This window comes from Protopterus annectens, chromosome 12.part0 (assembly GCF_019279795.1).
Source record: "Protopterus annectens isolate FY-2018-M chromosome 12.part0, PAN1.0, whole genome shotgun sequence".
In the NCBI taxonomy this organism is placed as follows: Eukaryota; Metazoa; Chordata; order Ceratodontiformes; family Protopteridae; genus Protopterus; species Protopterus annectens.
The window spans coordinates 298,072,486-298,100,266 of record NC_056746.1 but is presented as its reverse complement, the minus strand read 5'-3'; the positions used below and the strand labels follow the sequence as shown (position 1 = coordinate 298,100,266).

At 37.6% G+C, this 27,781-nt stretch overlaps 2 protein-coding genes across 3 annotated transcripts in view; one reads left to right on the top strand and one right to left on the bottom strand.

Moving 5' to 3' along the window:
- The window catches only part of CHMP4C (charged multivesicular body protein 4C), a 537,594-nt gene extending 513,556 nt beyond the window's left edge, over positions 1–24,038 (bottom strand). Inside the window, exon 1 of the mRNA XM_044089371.1 lies at positions 23,654–24,038. Coding sequence (XP_043945306.1) covers positions 23,654–24,038 — 385 coding nt within the window. The remainder of the gene's footprint in view (positions 1–23,653) is intronic.
- A 135-nt stretch (positions 24,039–24,173) lies between these two features.
- The window catches only part of ZFAND1 (zinc finger AN1-type containing 1), a 566,374-nt gene continuing 562,766 nt past the window's right edge, over positions 24,174–27,781 (top strand). Inside the window, exon 1 of one of the 2 annotated variants that reach the window (XM_044089369.1) lies at positions 24,174–24,297. In XM_044089369.1, coding sequence (XP_043945304.1) covers positions 24,174–24,297 — 124 coding nt within the window. The remainder of the gene's footprint in view (positions 24,298–27,781) is intronic. The other variant, XM_044089370.1, reaches the window with a different exon arrangement.

The following is a 27,781-nucleotide window of genomic DNA, read 5'->3' as shown; positions in this document are numbered from 1 at the left end:
CTCCTAGTTTCCAAACTTCCAAAGGAATATCACCTATTCTTGTACACTTTTCTGCAGACAGCACCATTTTTATATGTCATCTCCTCCTAAATTAACTGTTATGTATACTTAAAATGTGACCTGTGTTTATTATCTTTGTTCTTACTATTTGTTTACTTAAACATTTTTTGGAGCTTTTCTCCTCGGGTCTCTGCTGAAAAAGGGCTTCTAAGAATCCAGCAGACTAACCCGGTTAACAAATGTGTGTCTTTCATCTTTTCCCGGTTAGGGGTCGCCACAGCGGAACTCTGGTCCACTAATGATTGGTAGTTGATTTTTACATGCCGAGTTACCAGCCCTGACGCACAACCTTCAACAAAGGTACGCCCATTCATGCATGTCTCCACGCAGAAGACACTCTAGCTGAGAATCGAACCGGACAGTGTCTTACTGTGAGGCGACAACGCTACCACAGCACCACCACCGCGGGTACAACCCGGTTAACAAATGTAAAATAAAATAAATAAATAATTGTGGAGCCTCATCAACTCCACTACAAATTTTGGTCTAACTTGAGTAACAAATAGCTAATCAGCCACAAATAATGGTACAGCTATGGTTTAAATAACCAAGAATGGCAGCCACCAAATGGGTCCCAAAAATCATTGCTCAGCCAAGTCTCAGTTGTGACTGTCAGGTCTAGAAAACACAGCATGTCAGATACTTGATGCAACTTTTATGAAGCTGGCACTGAATAAGAAAGCTGGATACTGAGCAAGAACAGAATGCATCGCACCTACACGTCACTGACTTAATCTTGAATCTACAGGTATCACTGTGAGGCACTAATTGTCCCTGCCATCCTTGCTTTCTGACAGTAGTAAGTACTAGTGTCAGAATCCATGCAATCAAGTAAGGGCAAGCAAAACACCTTCTGCTCTAGCTCTCTGACCTATTACATTCAACAATATCAATGCACTGGCATAAGAGAGCAGAGTAACCTCTGGTAATAAAAAAGGCGGCTCATAGAATAATAAGGTTTCATCCCACAATCAAAACAAGAAAATACAATATGTAAATGGCAGTTTGGAAAAGACAAAAAAAAAGGTTTCATCCCACAGTCAAAACAAGAAAATACAATATGTAAATGGCAGTTTGGAAAAGACAAAAAAAAAACAAAAAACAAAAGTGCCAAAAAAGCTAAAATAGTTATCACAATTATTAAAAGGGTACAAAAAAGATTACAGATTATGATTCAAAATAATAACCAAAATAAAATGTGCAACACTTACTAACCAGGAGCCATATCAAATCAAAGTTCAATCTCAGAAGAATGGAAACTGAAGAATGAAAACTGTATCATCGTTTCCAGCACCACATCCAAATAAAGAAACAAAGGCTGCAAGATAACTAGCATGTTATCCCTCTGAACAAGTTTTTTTATTATTATGTACCAAAGCAAGACGCTTACTACATCAGATCAAACAGTATGGACAAACTTAGTTCTAAAAACAAATTAAAGATTGCAGTGCTGAAATAAAGTTCAAAACAAGAAACACTTAAATAAGTCAACATAACACTTAGTTGTGCCAGACATTATACACAATTATTTGTAGCACATCAACTACTAAACCAGGGGTGTCCAAACTTTTGGCTTGCTGGGATCGCATTGAGTGAACAGAAATTGTCTTGGGGCCGCATATAAAATATATCATAACTCTTTCACTGCCGCAGGAGACCAAAGTTGATCTCCTGGTTGTACTTAGGTGCATTCGAACAATGAATAAATGTAATAAATGCCTAATATTTGCCTTAAAATTCTAATTTTCATTCTAATTCTCTAATCTAACTCTAACATCTTAGTTTTATATATATATATATATATATATATATATATATATATTTTACAAATAAACAGATATTCACTACAGCACTAGCATTTCTCACTGAGAAAACCACTCCAGCGGTCCAACTACGTTAAATGTCAATATTAGCAGTCCTACAATACTATAATCCATAAAAATAAGCCAACAAATTTGCAATAAAGTAAATAATTCACATTACTGACTTAACACAGTTCTAAATAAACTACAAGAGGGTCTCACCCAAACAAATGACTGGTGCTAGAAACATAGCCTCAAACTATATGCCAAAAAATGCATCATCATCCCCTTTGAGGAGAGTAATGTCCCCACACATTATCACATTAATAACAATGTTGTAAGGACGCAATCAGTCATGATGTGCTTGGGCACCCAGGTTGATAGAAACCTGACTTTTGACCACTATGTTGTCTCCATTGTACGGAAATCTTTTTACATGGCCCACTTCATTAGTAAGGGTATCTCATCCAGGGACAAGGAGGTCATAACATCCCTGTATTCTTCCTTTACAAGAGCAATTATTGAGTGCAAGGCCCCTTTTGGCATGTGCCTCAACAAAATACCATGCCAAAAGAAAGACTACAACCATTTCTGATAAAAAAGGTCAAAGGACTGCGTTCACTTAGTTATCCAAACAAACTAAAAAGTTTCTTGCTTTCCTCTGTCTCTCACTGGCCCCTATAAATTTCATCACTGGCTTGCTTTCCAGGCTAAGAAAGATCCTGCCTTAATGGACTTTCTCCACCTCAGAAATACTGGTTATATTTAAAATGCTCACTACAAAGATCACAGTCTTCACTGCAACATAAACAAGCCACTTTGTATGGACAGGTTCTTGACATAAAATCCTTCAACTTCTGTAAAAAGCTCCTCTCATTATCAAACAAAGTAGTTCAGCAACACGACAACTGGATAGATAGCCATAAATGTACTCCTTGACTAAGCATAGCCTTCATCAAACCGGATGGAAAATCCACATACTAAACTTTCCTATCTGGATGGTTTAGATCTAATATTGGTTACTCAAGTCTACTTGCCCAAGAAGAGGGGCCTATTTAACTAAGAATTCCATTTGCAAAAATATATTCAGTATACATATTAAATCTTTCTCTCTTACGCACACAAAAGGAACCCCTACTTGTAAAATAGGCAACCTCAGTAATTACATGGCACAGACTCACTGAATGAAATTGTCTGGAAGTCAAAATATCTGAAAAAAAGATGGATTCATCCATGCAATTTCCCTCCACCAAAAGGACCATCAATAAATCAACAAACAACTGCTCAGCAAAAAGTAAATCAATAAGAAATCCATAAACTCTCTAAGATCATACTACATACTGGAGTAAACATATAACTTCCGTCCAATCTAAAGCCATTTGACATTCAGACATTTTAATTTGTGCAGACGTTATTCACAGACTGACAGTTTACTCAGCTGTAATGCTGACCTTCGCTTCTGAAAAAACAAATTCCCAGACTTTGTCAATAGCTCAAAGTGTAAAGAGGATTATTTTTTTATTTATTACGTATTTATTTATTTTTGAAAAACCTCTTTAAAACTGTTAAATTAATTCCACACCCAGAAACACAGAACAGTTATTGTGATAAGTAAACCACAGACTGCTGCAAGAAATCAGTCACATTAGCGCTCTATGCTTACGTCCAAACCAATGAAGCATACCTGTCAATTCCAAAAGAATTAAAGTAGCTTAATAAGAAAGTTATTTGCAAGGTTACATGGCAATTTATATTGGAAATAAGCAGAGATATTAAAAAAGCTCTGTTTCTCATAATTATGCTAAAAAAAAGTCTTCCAAAGTAAATACAACCTTCTAATTTAGCATGGAACCATACCTCTCAACCTTAGAGCAAGAAAGCTGGACAAAGCGAAGAATAAGTGTGTGACACAGGCCCAAAAATAGTTATGCATCATAGACACCATTGAAACAGCTGTAGCTGCAAACATTATACATCACGTATAATGTTTCTATCCTATCGTCAGTTAAGCATTATATGGCTCATTCAATCCTGCCTTCTTTTGCGACAAAGAAAACCATGCTTTGAAATGACAAATACATTTTTTCAGTAACATCCCAATATCCATTTCCAGGTCACTTTACAAGGCATTGGCAGTGGTCGACTTGGCATCCTCCAGATCCCTACAGGACCACACTCATACTGCTAACATTGTCCATTAAATGTAAATATCCATCCACTCTAAGTGGCAAGAAGCTATGTCTTAAAAAATCTGCTTTTGGCATGCCTAGTACCCAAGTATCAGGTTTTGAAACAAAGAAACATTCTCCGCAGTCTGCAAGTCTCTTTCTTTAATAATCATCTACTGTTGCAGCACTCCCAACATAAACACACACATACACACCAAAACCCCCAACATTTAAAAAATGACATTGTGCCCACCTGATTTGCCAGTATTGATGATCCACCAATCTACCACTGCTTAGAACCCCTCAATGATAAAACAGTGCTGGGTGCTTTTTTGTTTGTCAAAAAAAAAAACAATAAACTTTATATGCTACAGTCCCACATTAGTTAATCTACTACTGACCCACTAACCCTAGGCTGCTGTCTCATTCTTACTCCCTGGAACTGCATTATCTTGGATGACTACTTTTATTTCTTAAGCAAAAGACACAAATTGGAAGATGAGGCAAAAATCCAGACATTCTTCGAAAATCCATACAGCTGAGAGGTATGACTTCAAATTCAATACAACACTCTCCCTGTCAAGAATGCTGCAATTTAATGAAAGTGCACTTTTAATGTAGGATATATTTGTGAGCTAACTTGTTTGTGTTCAGTAGGTAGACTGATTGTCGTTAGTCTCTTTGTGCATGTGTCTCTCTGTCATGCACACACACACACACTCACTTTTTCTACTTTCACCCACATTCTGCTTTCATGCATGCACTCACTCCATACTTACCTATTAACACAGGTTTAAGTGCTGCCTCTTTCAAAGGCAATGGCGGCAAATCCATACACGAGTCTCTCTTCAGCAAGAACACACACACACCAATTCTTTGGCACAAAATAATGGCACGAACACACAGACCCTTCTTTGGTGCAAAAACAAACAAAACTAGAAGGATGCTTTGGCGAATCTTCACACCGATGTTAGAGTTACAGGTCACGGGTGTGAAAAACTCAACAAAAAAGTGTTTTGGGGCATGCGTACATCGATGTTGGAGTTAGAGGTAGAGGGCCATATGGAAGAGCACGGAGGGCCGCAGGTTGGACACGTCTATACTAAACAGTAACAGCAGAGCATAGCCAATACATAAATTAAACCATAAGACATCAATTTCGCCTAAGAGGTTTTCCATATAAGCAGTTAGCAGAAACACAACCTCATAAACAACAAAAGCAAAGAGCTCAAGGAGAAAAGATTAAACCACTTGGAGTCACAACAATGAATTAATTTCACTCAAAATAGATAAAACTTAAGCAAGGTCAAAATGCTGGAAACAATTCTGCAAAAATGCTGCATTTCATCCCAAGATGCAGGCATGTCTAGCAGACCAACCCTAGGGGTGACCTGTAGGAACATCTGTCTTCCATGTAAATCTTTGGATAGACAGCCAAACCAAAAATAAGTCAGAATTGTCACACAAAAAAAAAAACATCCACCCATTTCTTTAGTTACACAAACCCAGAACCAACCATGTCTAGCAGCTGTAAGCATACAGGCAAATAAATGTAAAACAACGTGCACAGTGAAATTTGCAGATAAAATTTCCCCCAAACTAAACACAGTAAAGCTCAAAAAAAGTAGCAACATAGGCTCTCATTCAAAATAACTTGCAAAATGAAAAATTCAAAATGGACTGCAGGCATTAATAAACATGAAGTAGGCAGCTGGCTGCCAATACACAAAGACTGACTTACATTTTGAAAAGGACAGACACCACGTGAAGAAGATGGTCACAAGAATATTTGTACAATAAAATTGCAGCGCATTCATCTGTATATGCTACTGTAAATAAAGTAACATTTCACTGCATAAATACTGCTAATATCAGGATATCAAACAAATTTCTGTTACTCCTATGTTTGCTTTGAAGGTTTGTTATTTTTCTTGTGAAACATATCTATGCAAATGTCTGTTGTTTATGTATTATTCATCTTAAAATATATTGTACTTCACACAGAAAGTGCCTAAAATTGTTCAGTTTTTATTAGTGCACTAGCCTGGTAAACTGTAAATATTGAAAACTGACAATAATGGTGTTGTATTTGCCATATGATGCACATGCTTTCAGGTCAGATGGATGAGTGTCAATATATATCATCTAATTTTTTTTTCATCTTTTTGTTGACTGGGTTAGTCCTACTAGAGTTTTAGTCTCTTTTCAGGGGAGACCCAACATGGTTATTTATGTTACTAGGGGAAATTTGGCCATGGCATTGGGGAACTTACCCTAATCTTTAGAGGATCCCTTATGAGGTGATCACTAGGTAGCATAGAGGGCTGTTACCAGTGATTACTGAATCTAAAATGGAGGCTGTGAATGGAGACGAGCTGGTAAAGGAGAAACACTGTAAATTAGAAGGAAAAGAGATATATTTTGGAAGTGAATATCATGGCATCAGGGGTCTGGATCACTATGTTTTACAAAAAAATGACGGAAGAAGCAGAACCAGAAGAATCGGACACCATGCAGTGAAGTGTGGTACTGGACAAAATATTTATGGCAGCGAGGAGATGACAGAAAGACTGAAGAATGTTGTACACAAAATAGTGTGGATACACAGGGGTAAGTCTGGTCAAAGGAGTAACTGGTTGTATAGGCATGCTCTGTGTTGGGCTTCTAGAAGATGGAACACAGAGCAGTAAACAAAGAGAAAGATTGACAGCAGTGTTTCCAGAATAAAGACTTTACACAGCAGCAGTAGCTGTTTCCAGTGAAAGACTGCAAAAATAAATGGATGTACAAGTGCAGAGACAGACAGACAGACTGGAGATGCAGAGAGCTGGAGGAAAAGGCCTGGTGTGTGCGTGAACAGCAAATAAAGAGGTATTATGTTTTAGACAAGATCGTTATGTCCTTAGGATTCAGTTTACCTGATATTAGGGCATTAATACATATCGGAACTGAACCTTTCTGTTAAATATCTTTTGAAACATCTGCATTAGCATAGAAATGTGTTAATGAATGTGAAAGTAGAAGTAACATGTCTCTTTGGAAGGACTATATTAATCAAAATGTAAATGTAGGTGTGATGTCCCTCCTCTGGGTCAGTAAACAAAAAGTCTCAATCCTCACCACTGATACCAGTAGGGAATGTTCACTAAGAACAAAAATAGATGTACACAGTATTTCCAGGTGCAGCTCTTTGCACCAAGCACAATTTCCCTTGAGAGCTCACAGGCAGCACACTCCAGTCCTTGAGCTGGACTTCCTTTTCAGGCCCCAATTAAAACTCCACCTTTTTCTCTTCAGAAATCAGTGCTCTGTGTTCCTGTTCCAAGTGGCTGACACACACATTCTGAGATTTGATTTCACACACACATACTCACGCACACACCTAGGAAAGGCTGTCACAGATTACCCACTATGCCACCTCCACCCAGACTATAAGGAAGATTCACTAGCACCAGGCAGCTACTTTAAGGCTCTTACTAGGGTATCCAATTACTCTTAGTAAAATTAGTACAAATGATGGTGTTAATCAATCTGCAAGACTTTCAAGAGTATGAAGCTACAGTGCCATTACATAAATGCAATTACTCTAAAAGGTTAACATATTTTCTAAAGGACCAGCCACAATGAAAGGTACAATATATTTAACAATAAATAATAAAACAGAAAACATGAAAATACTGAATTATATTTATAATATACACCAGAGTTTCAATTCACAGGAAATATAAAAAAATAACACAGATGGAGAGACTCGGAATAGACACAGAAAAATAATACTTTAGCTAATCTCACTATATTTTCTTAACTGACTGAAGAATTACTGTTCCCTAATTAAGTTACTCACTAAAGCAAGGCAAGATGAAGTGGATGAGTGGTCTTGTCAGTTCCAAAGCAGAGGGGCTGAATGTCACTGACACATCTCTCACTACTATAGACATTGCCAACATCCTAGCTGACAGGTTCAGCGCAAACTTCTCCCTCCCCTCCCCACCAAAAGGGCAAATATCTATCCCAGCAGAGTGCTGCCCCCTTGACATCTCAGATGCTCAGGTAAGAGCCGCCCTCTTCAAAGCAAAAAACACAGCATCAATAGGACTAGACGGTGTCCCGGGCTGCGTCCTACATGAACTCCAAGAAGAGCTAAACCCAAACATAAAACTACTGTTCAATCTCAGCCTTACTACAGGATATGTACCCAAAGAGTGGCGTACAGTAACAGTGGTCCCTCTCCACAAAGGTGGTGCCTCAACGGATCCTGGAAACTATCGCCCCATAAGCCTGACTAGCTTGGTCTGCAAAGCTATGGAAAGGATCATCATGGAACTCATAAATAAAGATATTGGGGACCTACAGACACTGGATCCTACCCAGTTTGGCTTTGTTAAGGCAGATCCTGCCTCTTAAACCTGGTCAATTTCTTTGAAACAGTCACCAAGGCCATCGACGAGGGGAAGGTGGTCCACACAGCCTACCTGGACCTTGCAAAAGCCTTCGATACAATACCCCACTCGGGCACTATAGATAAGCTCACCAGCTTAAATATAAACCCCTATGTCACTAGATGGGTTGCAAACTGGCTCAAGGACAGAACCCACATGGTTAGAATTGCTGGAGCAATGTCAGACTCCAAACCAGTTACAAGTGGTGTCCCACAAGGCTCAGTCCCGGGACCTCTCTTGTTCGGTATATATTTCTCAGAGGTACAGGCAAACACTGAAGGACTGTGGCTGACCAAGTTCGCAGATGACTGCAAACTGGGCGCCATAATCGACTCTCCAGCCAACACAAGCATCCTCCAAATGGGCCTCATAGAAACAGACAACTGGTGCCAGAGCCATGGCCTCAAGCTAAACGCCAAAAAGTGTACAGTCATCCCCTTTGGCAAAAACAAAGTGCCCACAAATTACCACATAGGTGGTAATCCATTAAGTACAGAAGAAGTAATTAGGGACCTAAGTTGATAGCAATCTCTCATTTGACAACCACGTGGCCAAAGTGGTTAGAAAAACATTTTATATAGCCCACCTAATCATGAAAGGATTCACATCTAGATCAGGGGAGGTCATCGTGCCTCTTTACTCATCCCTCATCAGGCCCATAATTGAGTACAATGCCCCTTTTGGGATGTACCTTACCAGACACCTGCAGCAACTGGAAAGACCCCAAAAGTACCTCAACAAGTGGATCAAAGGGCTCAAACAGATGCCATATGCTGCCCGATTAAAGAAACTCCAGCTCTACTCAGTGGCATACCGCCTGCTCAGAGGCGATCTGTGCCTGACGTATAAAGCCATGTCCAACCCGGAATTAATGGACATGCTGCACCTCAGAAAATCCAAATCCCATCGAGCTACACGCTCGAGAGACTTGAACCTCAGCATTGAAATAAATAGGACATGCTGGAGGGACAAATTCATAACCCAGAGGCTCCCTTCACTCTGGAATAAAATCCCAGTCCAGGTTAGGCAGAGTCCCTCAATGACTCTCTTCAAGAGGAATCTTGATGAGTGGATGGGAGATCGTAGGTTTACCCCGGGTATCACTTCTGTGTCACTGTTAGACAGAGGCACAGTATACTAGCCTCAAAAATGGGCATAGCAAAATTAATTTAAAATGGGTGGTGAAAGCCAAACACACTCTGGCTAGGATTATAAATGCCCTAGGGCAGATAGCCTAGTATGAACCTATGAACTACCTAAATACAATTTCAGTGCTGGCTACAGGATGACATCACATCTAGTCACCTGACTCTGTGGTTCCCACACCACCCCCTCACTAGAACCTTGAGCCAGGATCTGGCACAGATGTGTCACAATACACACCTAGAACGTTGCTATGGCTTATTCCAGCATCTGGAGACTGTAAAACAATTCCAACCCCTCATCCTTCCTGCAGAATCTAACCAGCCATTCTCTGACACCAAGGGTAGCAATTAGTTCACCACCAAAGACAATAAGAGCAGGATCCCGGCCCAGACATTGTGTCTCTGGCTACATTCAGACCTGTGAGATAAAATCTTTATGGCCTAAACAAAGTTATTTAATTTCAGACTATTTTTCATAATGTTCACTTCCAGCATCCACTGTTTGTTACAACAGTACAGTCTGACATAAATGTATATTTCTTTTCTGTCCAGCAAGAGCCACTGTTGATACATTTACAAATACATTTTAACATAATCGTCTGTACAAATCAGTTTGATATTCAAATGGCAATTAAACACCAGCTAGCTAGTTACGCTAACATATGTTACTTATTTGCCCTAATGTCTCTGGCATAGCTGGCATTACCACATCACAGTAGGGTTAAAAAGAAAATGGCTGTTACAATGTATAACCACTGAAACAGAGAATGAATTTTCTTTCTAAGTTTATGTCAGGAAGTGCATGATATTAAAAAAAAAAGTTGTGGATGACAGAAAAGGATAGAAAGTTTATGAAAATTTAACAACAGAAAATAAGTTACAGCGTGTGCCTTAAAAGTTACAATAATAAATTGGAAAAAGGGAGTCAAATGCTGGGGACAGCCAAAAGCATGTTTTTTTTTTTTCTGTGGGAATAAATCACATTTAATCCAGGATTGTGCAAAAAAAAAAGATGTGTGGGCAATGTAGGGAGTTTGGGATTTTCCAGAAAAAAAATGTAAACTATACTGTAGGAAAAAAAAATGGAAGTGAGGACCATTTTCGGTTTGACTGTCCACTAACTAATGAGGAAAGACAACTTAAAGAAAATGAGGGGGAAGAAGAAGTTTTTCTTTTTTTTTAATGCAAGAAAGGGCAGACGTGAATGATGAAAGGGTGGGAGTGGGGATGAGGGCGAGGAAGCACAAGATAAAAATATAGGAAAATATGCACTAGATGAAGTAAACAAACTATATGGAAAAACAGGTTTAGGGTATTGCAAATGAAGAAGAAGAGAGAGATACGAGCTCTGAGTCAGAGAAAATGCAGAAGGTTCTACTGGGGAAAGGGTGAGAAGGAGAAAAAGAAGGCCAAAAGATGCACTGAAAAAATGCAAAAAGGGGAAAAGGTTAATATAAATTTAGCATCACTGAATAGAATGGAAAGTGATGTTAGAAGAATGGTGGTGTTTGCATGATGTGAAAAATAGATGCAGAAGTAAATTTACCTGACATAAGATATACAGATAAAAGAAAAAGGATGGAATTTCAAATTATGTGGAAAAGAAAACTGTTGTGGACTACAGGGAGTGACACATGTCAAGGTACTGCATTATTACTAAAAAAAGTAAAGAAAGTAAAATATTACATATAATTGTGGTGGTGGTAGGATTAGTTTTAGTGAGCAGTTAAGAAAGGGACAGATGGTGTTTAGAATAGCACTAGTGTATGCATAAATGTGTAAATAAAAGGAAAAAAAGGTCTGAGGAACTTCAAAAATTATGCAACAGTAAATATGTCTATTATGGTGGTGGCAGACTAACTGTACTTTAAGTAAGATTAAAGAAAAAATAGCACAAGATGTAAAAATACTGACAGAATTTATAAATAATAGTGGGTTAACATGGGTAAAGGGAGAGAATATATTTATAAGAGGGGGTTATGTAAAATAGAGGCTAATTATATTTTGTTTATAGATGACATGGAAAAAAATAAAAAATGAAATTAATGAAGTAAAGTTCTCAGATCATAAGATTGTATGGGCAGTAATAACAGAAAATGCAAACAAAAAAGGAAAAGGGTTCAAAAAACAGAGGAAAAATTGCAGCAATGGAGTGTCTTAAAAAGGAAAGAGTGCAACTGCGGGAAGATCATATGACAATGAAGCTATTTTATGGCAGTTTGGCAAAGTGGCGTATGGTACATAAAGAAAAGTTTGCATAATATGCTTAAAGTTAGAGAGAGAGAACAACGGAAGAAAGAAACGATGATATGCAAGCATAAATAACTTTATGAAAGAATAATAGAGAAAGGGGCACTGGAAGTCTTGATGAAGAAAAGAAAGCATAAATATAACAAAGACAAATAGAAAGAAGGATATTTTGACAGAAGCATTACTTGAAAGTGAGAAAAGAAGTTTCCCCATTTTGAGGTAGGAATTTGAGATGTAATGAAGTATGAAAAAGGAAAGTTAAAATATAAACGAGGAAATTATGGCTATAGTTAAAAGTATGTACAAAATGTGACAGAGTGTATGGAAAGTAATTAAGATGAAAAAGGGGATAACGGAAGAAATTAAAAAAATGAGACTCAACAGTAAAGAGTCAGAGGGAAGGTAAAGTAGAATCAGCACCAGATCCAGATGGATTAGGGTACAATTCGTAATAAAGAAATGTCAGGAATGATAAATCTATACATACATAAAACTTAATATATGTGTATGTATGTGTGTGTGTGTACATATATATGTTTTAGAATTTAGTTTTCTGCATTTGTTCAGTGAAATGGGGTGGTTTTAAAATGTATTTATTCTTCTGTTTGAGTGTTTTTATTGAAGCAAAACGTTATGAAAAAATGTGACATAAGTTCAAATGGAGATGATAAGAAGCAATGGCTTAAAACATTAGCCTGCCAATCATTAGTATGTACATGCAAGCAAGCAAAAAGTAGGAAACACAAATTCAAAAGAACTGTCATGTATAATAGGTGGGACTAATAGTTTTCTATCATAATGGCTACTCTGTCCAGGTTATTATGGAATGTAAATTGCTATAAATATTAGACAAAAGGCAAGGATACTGAATTACATTAAGAAATTACAGTGCGAACAGAAAAGTTGATAGAGACACATTTTGATAGAAATGAGCATGTAAATTTGACAAAAGATTTTCAGGTAGGACACTTGGCAGAATATCATGGACAAAGGAAAATGGAAGTGATAATACTGATTTCTAGAGGGGCTCAAATAGTGATAGAAGTTGGAAAAAAGACAATAATGGTAGATGTTTGGTATTAATGGACTATTGGCAAGGAGGAGGACTATGCTGACACGTATTTTCACCAAAAACTTCTAATTTACTGCTTAAAAATTTGGTGATAAATATTCAGCTTTCAGAAGGTAATATTTATGGGTGGAGGCTGGAACATGATTTGCAACAGCGGGGCTATATCAAGGGATCTGGAATGGGAAAATAGTAACAAAAGAGGGTAGATTTCTGAAGAAATATATGGGAATATTTGGTATGGAAGATGTGAATTCAGCAGTAGGAAATTGGACAAAATGTGCATATTATTCCCCAAGGTACAATAACTGGGTTAGAGTGGAGAGAATTTATATTTCACAGGAGCATGTGTATTCAATTTAAAGATCTGAACATATCTATAAGTATTCTCAGATCATACCCCAACAAAAACTTTGACAAAGATGCAGAGTAATGAAGTAAAAATGTCACAGCTGAATGTTCCAACTTGCATGTTAAAAAGAGATTAAGGAATGGGAAATGGAAATTATTCAAGCATTATTAGGGACAAGAGAAATTTCTTCAGAAGGGACATCTAGTGAATGGGATAAAAATAAAAAAGGAGTTTAAAAACAGGGTAGAAATAAAAGAGAAAGCTATGTGAAAGTAATAAACAAATTAGTGGGTTAGAAAAGTATTGCAGAATAAGGGGAATCTGGCAGGACAAAAACAGTTGCAAATGCAGAGTGCTAACAAGAAATAAGGGAATATTTGGATAATATGCAGGAGTTTAGAAAGGTTGACAACTCCAGAGCACAAAAAAAAAACTTTTAGAAAAATGACTTAGGCAACATAAAGTAGAAGGGTCTGACAACAAACTTAGGGAGCCTATGGACATGAAAATTATACTACAGAGGTATTTGAGATATTTCAGACATTTTATGAAAATGTATGTAAAGCAGAGGAATGTGGAAACAAATAAGGCAGAAATGGAAATATTTATGGAAAACAATGATGTCAAAATAAAAGAAAGATATGGCTCAAAAATGAAAAGCTAAGATAGGAAGGTATGAGATAAAAGAAATGATGAGATATCATAAATCAACACAGAAGTATCCAGGGACAGCCACTATTCCTGTAGAAGTTTGGAAGTTAGGAGGGGAAAAAGTGAAGGCTCTGGAAGGTTTAGTTTAATAGCATTTTTAAAGGGGAGAAAACCCTAGCATTTTGGAAAAAAAGCTATAGGGCTGTATTAAACAAAGAAGGAAAGATCCTTCAGACCCAGCTTCATATAAATCATTTCAATTTTAAACCACAGTTAAAAGATGTTTATGTCTATACTAGTTAGGAGCATGGCAAAAATGTTATAAAAAAATGATAGAAGTGGACCAGTGTGGTTCTGTGGAGGGCAGGCAAACATTTGAAAACAAGAATACAGAAAATACTGCTATTGTTGGTGGGTCTTGATGCAGAGAAAGCATTTGATAGTCAACTGGGATTTTATGAGCAGTGTCATTGAAGAATTTTTACTCTGACAGAATAACAAGATAAAATAGTATGTGTGTACACACACACACACACACACACACACACACACACACACATATATAAAAGGTTGTATGCAAAAATTAAAGTGGGAGTGTTCCTCTCCAACAAACTGTGTTTGAACAGAAGAAACATGCACTGGTGTCTTCTTTTCCCCTCATTATCTGCTTTATATTTATAGTCACTGGTAAAGAAAATAAGGGACACATAACTTCAAGGATATAAATCAAATGGTAAACAAGAAAAAAGCTTTATTTGCAGATAGTTTTGTACTTGATAAACCCAGAAAAAGACATTTCAGTTTTGTGGAATATTTTGAGACAATTTCAAGTCTTTTTGGGACACAAAATTAAAGAAGATAAAACAAAGGCTTTAATGGTAAACTAAAAACCACACATAAATTACTTCAGCAAAACCAACACTTATGGGGACTTGAGATGAAGACTTTAGGTGTATAGATTAAAAAGGATTCCGTTATGACAGCTAAGGATATGTGGGAAGAGGCAAACCAAATGGTAATATAAAAGCTGATAAACTGAAGCTCTTGATTAAGATGCAAACAGTAAAAAAGTTTTTAGTCTCTTACTGTTAAATATAGATCAGGCACATTTTTATCAACTATAGGAGAAATTGTGAACAATAACAAAGAGTTGAAGGGGTTTATTTGGGAAGAGAAGACAGCAAGTATTAAGTGGGATAAGTTGATCCTCTCCATAGAACAAAGTAGTTTAGGAAATGGGGGAGGCTATAATTTGAAAAATAAGGAGTCAGCTTTTGGACACATACCCCTACGGAGAACAACAACAACCATACAGAATATTACATTCAGTTGCAGAAAGTGTTCTAAGAACTAAGCTAACACTGGAACAGAAAAAGGAGATTTTGGTAATAGGGATGACTGCAAGAAGGGATATATAGGATAGGCAAGAGGGTACTGGAATTTTATGAAGAAAACTGGCAAAGGAACAAAGGAAATGAGAGCAAATTACTAGAGAGGAAAACAAGAGTGGTACGAGGCCAAGCAGAATAATTGTTAAAAAGAAAAAGATAGCATATGTAATGCATGAATGACAGATGTTAATATGGTTTGTTTTCTTTTTCATTAATATAGTGTGCCTATGTCTTGAGTGATAATATGTTTAAAAATAATACAATGAATTACCCAGTGTGACAGCAAAATATTAGTTCAAGTGCTGTATCTAATGTATATGAATGTGCATCTAGCATATGTCTATTTTCCTATGCATTTTATGACTACCTTGTTAAAAATATAAGTTGCTGTGTGTAAAATTAATATTTATTAAACAATTTATGTTTAAAATGGTATCAAGCAAACTAAATTGCTGAGTCAAATTTACATTTCTTTACAGGGGTACTACACAGGTTACAAAGAACCATTTGCAGGCACTGTCTGTGTGAGTCAAATTTACATTTCTTTACTGGGGTACTACACAGGTTACAAAGAACCATTTGCAGGCACTGTCTAGGTGAAAAAAATTCACAAAGTAAAGTGGAACAGAGAGAAAATATGTTGTACATCTCAAAAATAGAACAAAGGTAACAATATATAACAAAAGCTGTACAGCAACAATTAAGTAATGTAGCAACAATTAAAGACAGACATGTATATTTTACATGATTATATTTTGGTTTTACATCATGGTGGAAATACTATGGGCTAATGAGAGTCAATGTTGGGAAGGTGGAGTTAATAGGTGTTAGAAATTGAGAAAACATTAGATGATATGGCCTGCCATTGTGTCAAGTACAGTTTGATTTGGTGTGCAGCAATTTTTTTTTAATTCATCTCTGAAGGTGGGGAAGGGAGAATGTAGTTCCTTTAGGTAGAGGTGATTCCCATAGTTTAGGAGCAAAGATGAAGGAAGAGTGCTTGGTGCAGTGATGCCTGGTTTGTTAAATAAACGAGTACCTCAGACTTTTGTACACCCTCTTCTAAGAAATTATACAGTGAACTATTTTTACTGGCTGACAACCAAGCAGAGAGGTGTTATTATGCTAGGTACAAATAGTATAAACATTTTTGGCAAAATGGTATAAAAATTTGAGAACTAAGCTATAATTATGCTAGTCCCTTTGACTGGCTAATAATCCTATACGTGGGTGACCCTGTGCTACACTGCTTACCTGAATTATGCTAACTAAATTTATGAGCTCTCTTGTACAAGATTCCTATACTAGGGTTCACTCAGATACTCAGTCTTAAGTAACCGGTGAACCAGAGCCTATCCTGTCTCTCAGTGGGCTTAAAGCAATACTGCATGCACACTTATCAGTATGTTTGCAATAATGGAGAACATTGGACTGTGTGTATATTGAGGTTAAAAATGCAGACACTGGACTGTGTGTATGCCGAGGTTAAAAATGCAGATACCAGTACAGCATATGGAAATAAAATGCTGGTATTATAACACATCCGTGAAGCCCCCCCCCCGCCCTTAAAAGTTAATACAACAGGATTTGCATCAACATGCAGTTTCTGAACAGTAAATATGATATTCTAATGCCATGTCATTACTAACTGTAATCCTCAGTGATTTCTCAGAAAAAAATAAGAGGGGCATGGCAAAAATATGAGGCAAAATCATGGATGTCACAAAGCAAACAAAACAATGGGCTTTGAATCAGGGTGCATTTTCTGAAAGATAAGAAGTGTGAAACTTGAATGTGCTTCATTACTGACCGACTACAACCACCAGTAATTTATCAAAAAAAAAATAGGAAGGGCATGGTAAAAACATGAAGCAAAAAAAAAAATCTGGGATTTTTCTAACAATCAGACTGTTAAAATAGTGTCAGTTTTATGCTCAATTTAGGAGGTAAGCAGTATTAAGGACTTGACAATGGTGGCAAGAAATTTGGTAGATAGTGCAGGCAATGTTTTTTTTTTTTACTTGTTGAAATACTGTTTGTGATACTGTAGAATGCAGTAGACAACTGTCAAACCATGCTACTGGTGTAACAATCTTAAACAGCACTCAAACATACTACTGCAGTCCGGTGTTGGACTGACTGGGGAGATTATTTTTTTGAGTTATGCTACAGAACTAGAATTGCCTAGACATAGTAAAGCCTTGCTGAGTCTAATTATGGTGGCTGCCAAAGAGCAGTTACTAGAAAATGGAAATCAAAGTTTAGACCAACTTTACTAGTAGTAGTGAATACAGTGACATAGACAAAACAACTGGAATTGGGATCTTTAGAAAAGGGAAGGAGCAAACTACATAGAAAACCATGGGAATTGTGGGAACAATATATGCATTGGGATCTGAATGAGTTATATAATGCTTAATTGATAATGACTGGATGTTTTATAAATCATAATGTTTACAACTACAATGGTGTCTATGAAGTAAACTGTTTGCAACTAAAGTTATATCATTTTGTATGTTTTTCATTTATATAAAAGTAAGATTGCCTTTTTCATATGTGTAAATTTAATAAAGATGTTTGGAAAATAACAAACATTCAAGTCCAGTTTGGTGAGGAATCACAGAAAATAAGTCTTTTACATCAATGGTAACAAAGGTCAATTCATCGCTATATATCATTAGTGACCCTTGTTAAAAACTTCCAGGAGTCTTTATATAAATGCTAAATGATATACAGACTACTGGGGCTATTTAACAATGGTCACTAAAGACTTGAACGGTTTTATGAGTTTTTATGCTAGAAGTCAGATTTGGACCACAATAAGGTTAAAACCTTAAGAATTGTAATGCAGATGGTCTTGGACAACAATGTTATGTCTGAAGGTCAATTATTTAGGCAATGTTTAGGTGTAGTGATAGGCGCTACATGTGCCCCTATGTTTGCTAACTTTATTATGGCCTATTGGGAGGATAGATTTATCTTCCCCTTTCAGTATAGAAATTGTTGTCCATTGTATGGGGCACTCTTGGACGATATAATATTTTTTTGGACAGATACTTTGGATAAATTAAATTAATTTTTTGTATTCTTCATTAAATTATTTTTTTTTTGAATTTTTGTATTCTTCTACAGACTTAGAATTCATTATGAATTTTTCTAATGAGAAGATTAATTATTTGGATATTTCCTTTTCAAAGAACAGAAATAAGTCTATTTTTGCAACATATATATATAGGAAAATGATGCCATCTACATTATAGTAGATGGCACCCAACCTATCAAAAAAGATTGTTGGTCAAGGGGTAATGTGTGAGACTTTCACAAAGTGTCTCTCAGGATGATAGATTTTATCAGGAAAGTGATAAGTTACTTATTTAGTTTACTTCACATTTGTTAACCGGGTTGGTCCAGCTGAGATACCAAAAAAAAAAATTTTCAGTGGAGACCCAAGGAGAAAAACTCCAATAACTTCTACAGCAATAAAATGTAAAAAGAAACATTATACATAAGCTAAAGTAGAGTAAAAACTGAAATGCCAGTATACAGAACAAATTACAGCTGTCACATAAGAAAGTGTGAGCACTAAAAATATAAACATACAAACAATTTAGTCACAGTGCTGAAAAGCTAGCATGTTCTAATATTTACAGGAATTAGCAGTAATGCCAAAACACTTCCTAAGTGGAGGTTGCAGAATGTGAATAGACAGAGGTATACAGGAGGTTAAGTGGGGTGATTGCAGTGACAAGTTGAAAAGATTGTTTGAGGTCCGTGGTTATCCTATCAAGTTGTTGAATAAAATCTATCATGAAGTCAAATTAAAAAGGGAATTTTTTTTTTACCCCTTTTGGGTATGGCTGGCCAGTATGTAGTAAACAAGGCCCCTGCTGACAGTCAGGTTGGATATAGTAAAGCTATGATGCAAACCTATAACGCTGACTCTAGTGATATAAGAAATAGTATTTACAAGAACTGGAACATGTTTGCTATTCATAGGTAGGTACTAGGCTATTAGCCCAAGGGCCTATGTAAGTCTAGCCAGCAAGGTTCCATAGCTTACGCCACCCAAGAAAGTTATTTTCCTGTGCCACTGTCCAGCAGAGACACAGAAGTGATCCCCGGGGTGTATTTCCTATTTCCCATCCACTCAAGATTTTTCTTGAAGAACTTTGCTTGACATAAATGGGTAGCTTGTTCCAGAGTATAGGAAGTCTCTGGGACAGGAATATATCCCTCCAGCATGTCTTGTTTATTGTGGTGACAAGGTTTAGGTCCCTAGAGCGTGTAGCTCGGAGGGATTGGGATTTCTTTGCGTGTAGCATGTCCAACAACTATTGTGTTTGACATAGCATTATATGTTAGGCAGAGATCACCTCAGAGAAGGCGATATGCCACGGAGTAAAGCTGGACCTTTTTTGAGGCGGTCAGTGTAGGGCATTTGTTTGAGGCCAGTAATCCTCTTTGTGAGGTACTTCTGTGGCCTTTCCAGCTGCTGCAGATGTCTTGTGAGGTACATTCCAAAAGGGGCGTTGTACTCTATAATGGGTCTAATGAGTGACGAGTAGAGGGGAACAATGACCTCTTTTTTCCTGGATGACAACCCTTTTATGATGAGGTGTGCCATGTAGAAGGACTTCCTGACTACTATGGCGATGTGACTATCAAAGGAGAGACTACTGTCCACCTGGGTCCCAAGGTTTCTTATCATGCATTCAGTGTTAAGTAGATTGCTGCCTATGTGGTAGTTCATGGGTACAGAGTTTTTACCAAAGGGGATGACACTGCACTTGTTGGCATTGTGCTTGAGGCCATGGCTCTGACAACAGGCATCTGTCTCAGTGAGGCACTTCTGTAGGATGTCCACATCATTTGGGGACTTGACTATGGCTCCTAGTTTGCAGTCATCTGCGAACTTCATTAGCCAGAGGCCTTCTGTGTTACAGGAGAGGTCCCAGGATGGAACTCTGCGGTACTCCACTTGTCACTGCTTTGAGGTCATACTTGGAGTCTGCAACTTCTACAGAGTAGGTTCTGTCAGTGAGCCAGTTGGCAACCCATCTTGTGACGTAGGGATTTACACCTAGTTTAGTGAGTTTAGCTATAATTCCAGAATGGGGGATGGTGTCGAAAGCCTTGGCGAGGTCAAGATAGGCTGTGTGAACCACCTTATCCTCATCCACGGCTTTGGTGACTGCTTCAAAGAAGTCAATCAGGTTCAGGAGGCATGATCTGCCTTTCACAAACCCAAACTGGGTGGAATCCAGAGTTTGGGGGTTACCAATGTCTTTGTTTATGAGTTCCATGATGATATGTTCAATGGCCTTCCAGACCAGGCTCGTCAGGCTAATAGGTCGCTAGTTCCTGCGATCAGTGATGGCTCCCCCTTTGTGGAGTGGGATAACTGTTGCTGTGCACCATTCAGTGGGCACAAGGCCTGATGTGAGGCTATTATTGAACATGGTGATTAAGTGGGGAGCCAGTTCATTCTGAAGTTCATGTAAAACACAGCCTGGGATGTTGTCCGGTCCCATGGATGCTGTGTTTTTGGCTTTAGAGAGAGCAGCTTTTACCTGCGTAGTTGTGATTACAGGGACTCTGCATTCTTCCTGTATAGATATGGGCCCTTTAGAGGGTGTGGGGGGGGGGGGTAAAGTTAGCATTGAACCTATCTGCCAGGATGTTGGCAATATCAGTTGGTTCTGTAATTTTCGTGCCTTTGTGCTGTAACTAAATATGACTGATTGTTTACCTAGGGTGGTTAATAAGAAAGAGACAAGTTTTAAGTCTCTTTAAGCAAGAACAATTCAACCTGAAAGTATGGGCAATATCAGAAAGTGTGAAAAGTGCAGTCAATGTAAATATATAATGGAGGAGTCTGTATTTAGTATCCATGGGTATGGGATGGTTAAAATTAGACAATGGCTTTATTGTTTCAGTTCTGGTGTAGTATATGTGCACAGTGCCAACAATCTGTATGTTTTTATATTGACAAAATGACAACCTTTGAAAGCATTTTTCATTACTTGCACAATATTAGGAAGAAAGATGATCATAATGCACTATACAGGCACCTCAGTACCAACAGTAATCACAGTTTTAAGTTTTGTTATTTTTGACCAAGTCAACATTGGTTGTTGGGGTGGTCCAGAGGACAATGTTTTGGAGTTGATGGGGCCTAAATGGCAACTTAGGACCAACTTGACTATGGCTCCAGGGCTTAAAGATGTGATTTCAATTCTGAGTGCCCTGGGGTTAAAATAATTTTATATGGAATATACGACTATGTATTCTTTAAGATTTTTTAGAATTTGCTGATTTAAAATAATAACAGTGGATTTTTCAACTCCATTTAATTTTGTATGTATGTATTTACCTCACTGAAATATGGTGTGCTTCTGTATAATAGTGCATTTTGGGGTTGATGGAGTTTATTAGCGGAATTAAATTATTTCATGTTTAATTATTTAAATCGAATATTTTTTAAATTTGACCATAATTAGACAATTGATTTGTTCAATTAATTATATGGGTCATGTGATGCAAAAGTATATAAGATTGTGTACTTATATTGTTCTTTGTTCTGAAGTCCGGATACTTGGACGAAAGTGCTTAACATTATTATCAAAGTGTGACCCTGAAGGTTCCTGCGTCTGTTTCTACCATTAAGTGCTATAAGACAGCAATGCTAACCCTTGAACAAATATGCTGTCCATGAAGTTAATAAATGAAGTCCACAAAACCTCTGTATTTTTCATAAGAATCAAGGAACACCATAAAGTACTTCTCTGTCTTACCTTCTGTTCTAATTTTTTAATTACATTTGCAGTCTTATAACTTTTATGGCTTCAATGCTGAGAAAATCAAATTGGGGAATTCTCAAGGTTTGATCCAGAAAAAAAAAGTTTTTTTTTTTTTTAAAGTACATCTCAGATATTGAGTTTATAGTCAATATCTCCAGGTATCTCGTTCCAAAAATGATATGATCCATGCTTTTGGCCGACTTCCACCTGTGTTTTAAAATTACTAAAAACCACAACACTCAATAAATTTAGGACAAATCTGAGCAGAATCAGGGACACTTTTAAAATATTTGTATTACTAATCTGAAAAATTGAGAGAGTAAGAAACTGTAAATTACTTGACATTTTCTGAAGTTAAAGAAATCTATAATTCTAATTAGTGTAATTATTTATTAAGTATACTTCACTACCTTTTCTTCAAAACTCTCCAGTTTTAGGAGAAATCAAGAGGGGCAAAGCTAAAATTGGTAATATTGAAGACTGTTAACCCACCCGATGCGCAGTAACAAGCCACGCCCAAACCCCACCTGGCCCGGCGATGTCAGTACACCTCCCACACTTTGATTGATAGCTGTCGACCTTTTTCCTTTTAAGAATAACACCAGAACCTTGCAACTTGGAATGTGTTACCTACTTAAACTGCATTACTGATGACTTAGAATCAACAAAGTAAAAGAAATGCTGCAAAGAAATCAGCACAAACATACTAGTATGAAAGCAAATGGAGAAAACTATCAGACCTTTGGTTGGAGATGAAATAAAAAAAAGCTGTAACTCACAGGAATGTCTGCAGTGTGAAGCTATGGTAGCTGGTAAAACATCTGATAATAAAGACAGTAAAGTGTACAGAAAAAAAAATCACAGACATATCATATGTACAAAACAAGCAGTGTAGAAGATTAAGACAACTAGCTGTTAAAGAAGTACTTCCTAAGGTGTAGGATTGCTTATGGACTGTTCCAGCATTAAAACGGACTTTAGGGACTGGAAGGTTTAATTAAAAATATCTCAGAAGTTGTGCTTCATTAAGGATATATCTTTGCCCACATATACTGTGCATTCCGTGTCAACGTTGTGAATCGCCCCCCTCCGCGTCATTTGAGACTTGAGAGGTATGCTAACTATTGAACTGTTTACTCTGCATTCATACTTACAGCGCAGGCAAGAAATACCCGTTTATGTCATCTATTGTGACATTCTTGTTGAATGGCAGCGCCTGCCCCACCTTTCGCAAATCTACCAACCCATAATCCGCCTCTGATGAAACATGTCAGTATCAGTTTGATGTACAGTTTCAGGGGAATGATGCCTTTTGTTGTTAACAAAAAGATTTATACCTTCCTTAATCATTTATCAGATCGAATTATTTTCAAAGTAAACCAAAATTACCAATAATGCAGAAAAGATAAAAAAAATTGTCACCACAGTATATTTGCAACTTTTATTTATTACCTGTTGATTACCAAAGTCCTTACTTTGTACTCTAGCACTCCTTGCTTTGGTCGATAGTATTAGCATCACCTTACCTCGTTTGTTTTTCGTCCCATTCTTTCTAGCGACAGCCAGTTCCTGTGCGATTTTAGCCTCTAAATACTCCTGCTTTTTAGTTAACATATCCTCTGTCTCCCGAAGTCTATGAATCGCTTCTTGAGGAGTTGGACCACCTTTGTGTTTAGAGGAACTAGGTCCTCCTTTGAACATCTTTGTAAACATACTCATGTTAGTTAATGTATCCTTAATCTCACAAGATATTAAACAATATATGTAATGTTTCAAAAAATCATAAAGTGCTGACAAATCAGTAGATGGTAGGCAGACTTCCTTTGAAATAAAAAATAGTATCACCTGATACTTCCTGATGTAACTTAAACTAAGCAAAGGGAGTGGTTTCTTTCGCAGTTTAATTAACATTAATTAGGACTGTTTAGGCAAACTGCAAATACATCACCAACTTAGAAAACGAACGGTTCATATCCCACCACAACTTTTTTTTCTGTTAAACATAATCCCAGGAACTTCTGATTTTCATTTGGTAGCTTTACACCTATGGGAATGCGTTCAGTGGTTGGGGCTAGATTGGTTCAAAGGTTACAGGCTAAAGGTTGGAAAACAAAGATGGCAGAATTTAGTATTGGAAAGCATTGTAGTGCTGAAGAATGCAAGCAGCTAGGTAAGTTATACAATACTGAGCAACTGGATTACAGCCTTAACCCGTATTACTTAATGCCACCTTTGTCGAAGCCGTACATAGCTGTGTTTGAGTATGCATTACATTTTCAATTGTCCCTGAGTTTGCCTAAAATTTTAGCCCAAACTGATGAGTTTTGGAGAAAAGCTGTTGAATTGCATTTAATGGCATTGATTAGTATAGCAATAACCAACGCCTGGGTGTGGGTAATACTAAATTTACCCACGGTTGGCGTGTTAAACACGCCAACCGTGGGTAAATTTAGCATTACCCACACCCAGAAGTGGGTTATTGCTATTATACCATGACATTATTTAAGAAAAGAAACTATTACTTTTCTTAAATAATGGCATAGTATAATGCCTGTTTGCTGCCCTTCCGCAGATGTCTGGCATCCGCGGCAGTTCTGATGTACTGCGCGCCTGCTACATCAGAGCTGTGGGCAAAAGCAACGGAGAAAGCAAGATCTCCGTTGCTTTTTTTTAGTGTCTCGCTATGTTAAATGAATTTAACATAGCGAGACAGTTTTAAAATAAGCAACGGACATCTCCGTTGCTTATTTTAAAACTGTCTCGCTATGTTAAACTCATTTAACATAGCGAGACACTAAAAGCAACGGAGATCTTGCTTTCTCCGTTGCTTTTTTTTAAAACACTGTCTCGCTATGTTAAATGGGTTTAACATAGCGAGACAGTGTTTTAAAAAAACGAGTTATACTAATGGAAAAAGTCCTGGCGACCGGACCTTTTTCCATTAGTATAACTCGATTTACAACGGGCACGCTGGCCAATCAGCGTGCACGTTTTGGGGGGGTAATGGTATAATGTTCTATATTTCGTTTACTTCAGAAAATCTGTAGTAATTCACACGCTCTTATTCTGTCAACGACTCAGGTTGATAGTAATATTTTAAATGTTCCTGACCGATTCCGTTGAAATTTGTTTCTGATTTGTTGAGATTTAATGAGTATGTAATATGTGTATCTTAAAATACCGTGACAGTTTTAGATATGAAGGAAAAAATCCACATACCGCCACATTTTGCCATTTTTAGTTAAAGTATTCAGTGATGAGAGGTTATATTTTCCATATTTAGATGCAGCACTCAAAGAAAACGTAATGTTCTGTGGTTAGACAGATTATTATTTTGTGTTCTCTCTCTTGTTGTTAGTGGACAGATAAGTTGAGGACTTTAGACATAGTTTCACTTGTTTTAGCTGTAATTTATGACGATATATTTTTTGGGTGTGTTCTCTCTCGATGTTGTTGTTCGTGGACAGATAGGTTGAGGACTTTAGACATAGTTCCACCTGTTTTAGCTGTAATTTATGACTATATATTTTTTGTCCAGGTAGTCGTTGGAAGACCTAGGCCAGTGTAGGCTATACCAGAAGATACATGGAGAGGGTAGACTGGTGTGCATCACATCCGTGTCTGGGAAGCTTTTTAGAGGTGGCAAATTCTGTTACTATAGCAGTAGCTAATACAGAAAGATAAAAATTAACACCCGAACAAAGTACTGTTCTGAGGACTAATATTAGCTAAACTTAAAGTAAATTTACAATTGTGTGTTTTTTTAAGTACTTTATCGTGTTTTAATGTGGATAACTATGCCATGCCACCCCCCCCCCCCCACACACACACACACGCACACACTTTTTTAATAAGTAGTACTGAGACAATTTAGGCGACTCTTCTGGAACAGTTGTTGATCTGTAATATATAGAGCGCAATGATTGCATCCCTGAATTCAAGAAAAAGTTTTAGGCACCTGTCTGACAAGTACTAGTCTCATATTGGCACATAAGAGCAATTAATGCAGTGCACCATAAAGCTGCATCAGGAAATTAAAGCAGATTTAAAAGCCATAATATACTTAGCTGCTGGTTTCTGACACAAACATATAAAAAGTGTGGAATAGTGAAGTTTGCACATGAGTGGGGCATCTAGCTTCTTGTGTGTGTGAGACAGTGGTGTTTTATGGCATCAGAGCTGTAAAACATTTGTTTGTACGTTTTTTTCTGCAAACTGGTAGTTCATCAGAGCAACTAAATTTTAATGTACTATAAAGGGTTATGATTGGTCTGTGATTAAAACCAACTTGTTATGATATGAATCCTGATTGTAATATTATGATAGCTGTAGTAACTGATAGCTTTATATTTAAGAGCAAAATTATTGCATAAAAGATTTTTAGTTAATTGCAACATATCTCGTAAATGGCTGAACATCTTGTTCATTATCTTTCGGCTGTTCCCGTTAGGGGTCGCCACAGAGGATCATCTTATTCCATTTCTTCCTGTCCTCTGGATCATGCTCTTTCATACCAACCGCCTGTATGTCCTCTCACCACATCCATAAACCTCATCTTAGGCCTTCCTCTTTTCCTCTTACGTTGCAGCTCCATCCTTAGCATCCTTTTCCCAATATACCCAGCATCCCTCCTCAGCACATGTCCAAACCAACGCAATCTCGCCACTCTTGCTTTGTCTCCAAACTGTCCAACCTGAGCTGACCCTCTAATATACTGATTCCTAATCCTGTCCATCCTAGTCGCACCCAGTACAAATCTTAACATCTTTAACTCTGCCACATCCAGTTCTGACACCTGCCATTTCAACAATGCTACCGTCTCCAACCCATATAACATAGCTGGTCTCACTACCCTCTTGTAGACCTTCCCTTTCACTCTTATTGGTACCTGTCTGTCACAAATCACTCCTGACACTCTTCTCCACCCATTCCACCCTGCCTGTACTCTCTTCTTCACCTCTCTTCCACGCTCACCATTACTCTGAACTGTTGATCCCAAGTACTTAAACTCATCCACCTTTACCAACTCTACTCCCTGCGTCCTCACCATTCCTCTACCCTCCCTCTCATGTACACACATATATTCTGTTTTAGCCCTGCTGACCTTCATTCCTCTCCTCTCTAAAGTATATCTCCACCTCTCTAGGGTCTCCTCAACCTGGTCCCTATTCTCACTACATGTCACAATGTCATCTGCAAACATCATAGTCCACGGGGCCTCCTGTCTAATCTCATTTGTCAACCTGTCCATCACCACTGCAAATAAGAAAGGGCTCGGAGCTGATCCTTGATGTAATCCCACCTCCACCTTAAATGTGTCTGTCACTCCCACCGCAGTCCTCACCAATGTCACACTACCCTGGTACATATCCTGTACCACTCTTACATACTTCTCTGCCAACTTCCTCGTACAATACCACAACTCCTCTCTAGGCAGCCTGTCATATGCTTTCTCTAAGTCCACAAAGACACAATGCAACTCCTTCTGACCTTCTCTGTATTTCTCGAACAACACTTTCAGAGCAAATATTGCATCTGTAGTGCTCTTTCCTGCCATGAAACCATACTGCTGATCACTAATCATCATCTCCCTTCTTAACCTAGCTTCCACTACTCTTTCCCATAACTTCAAGCTGTGACTGATCAATTGTATC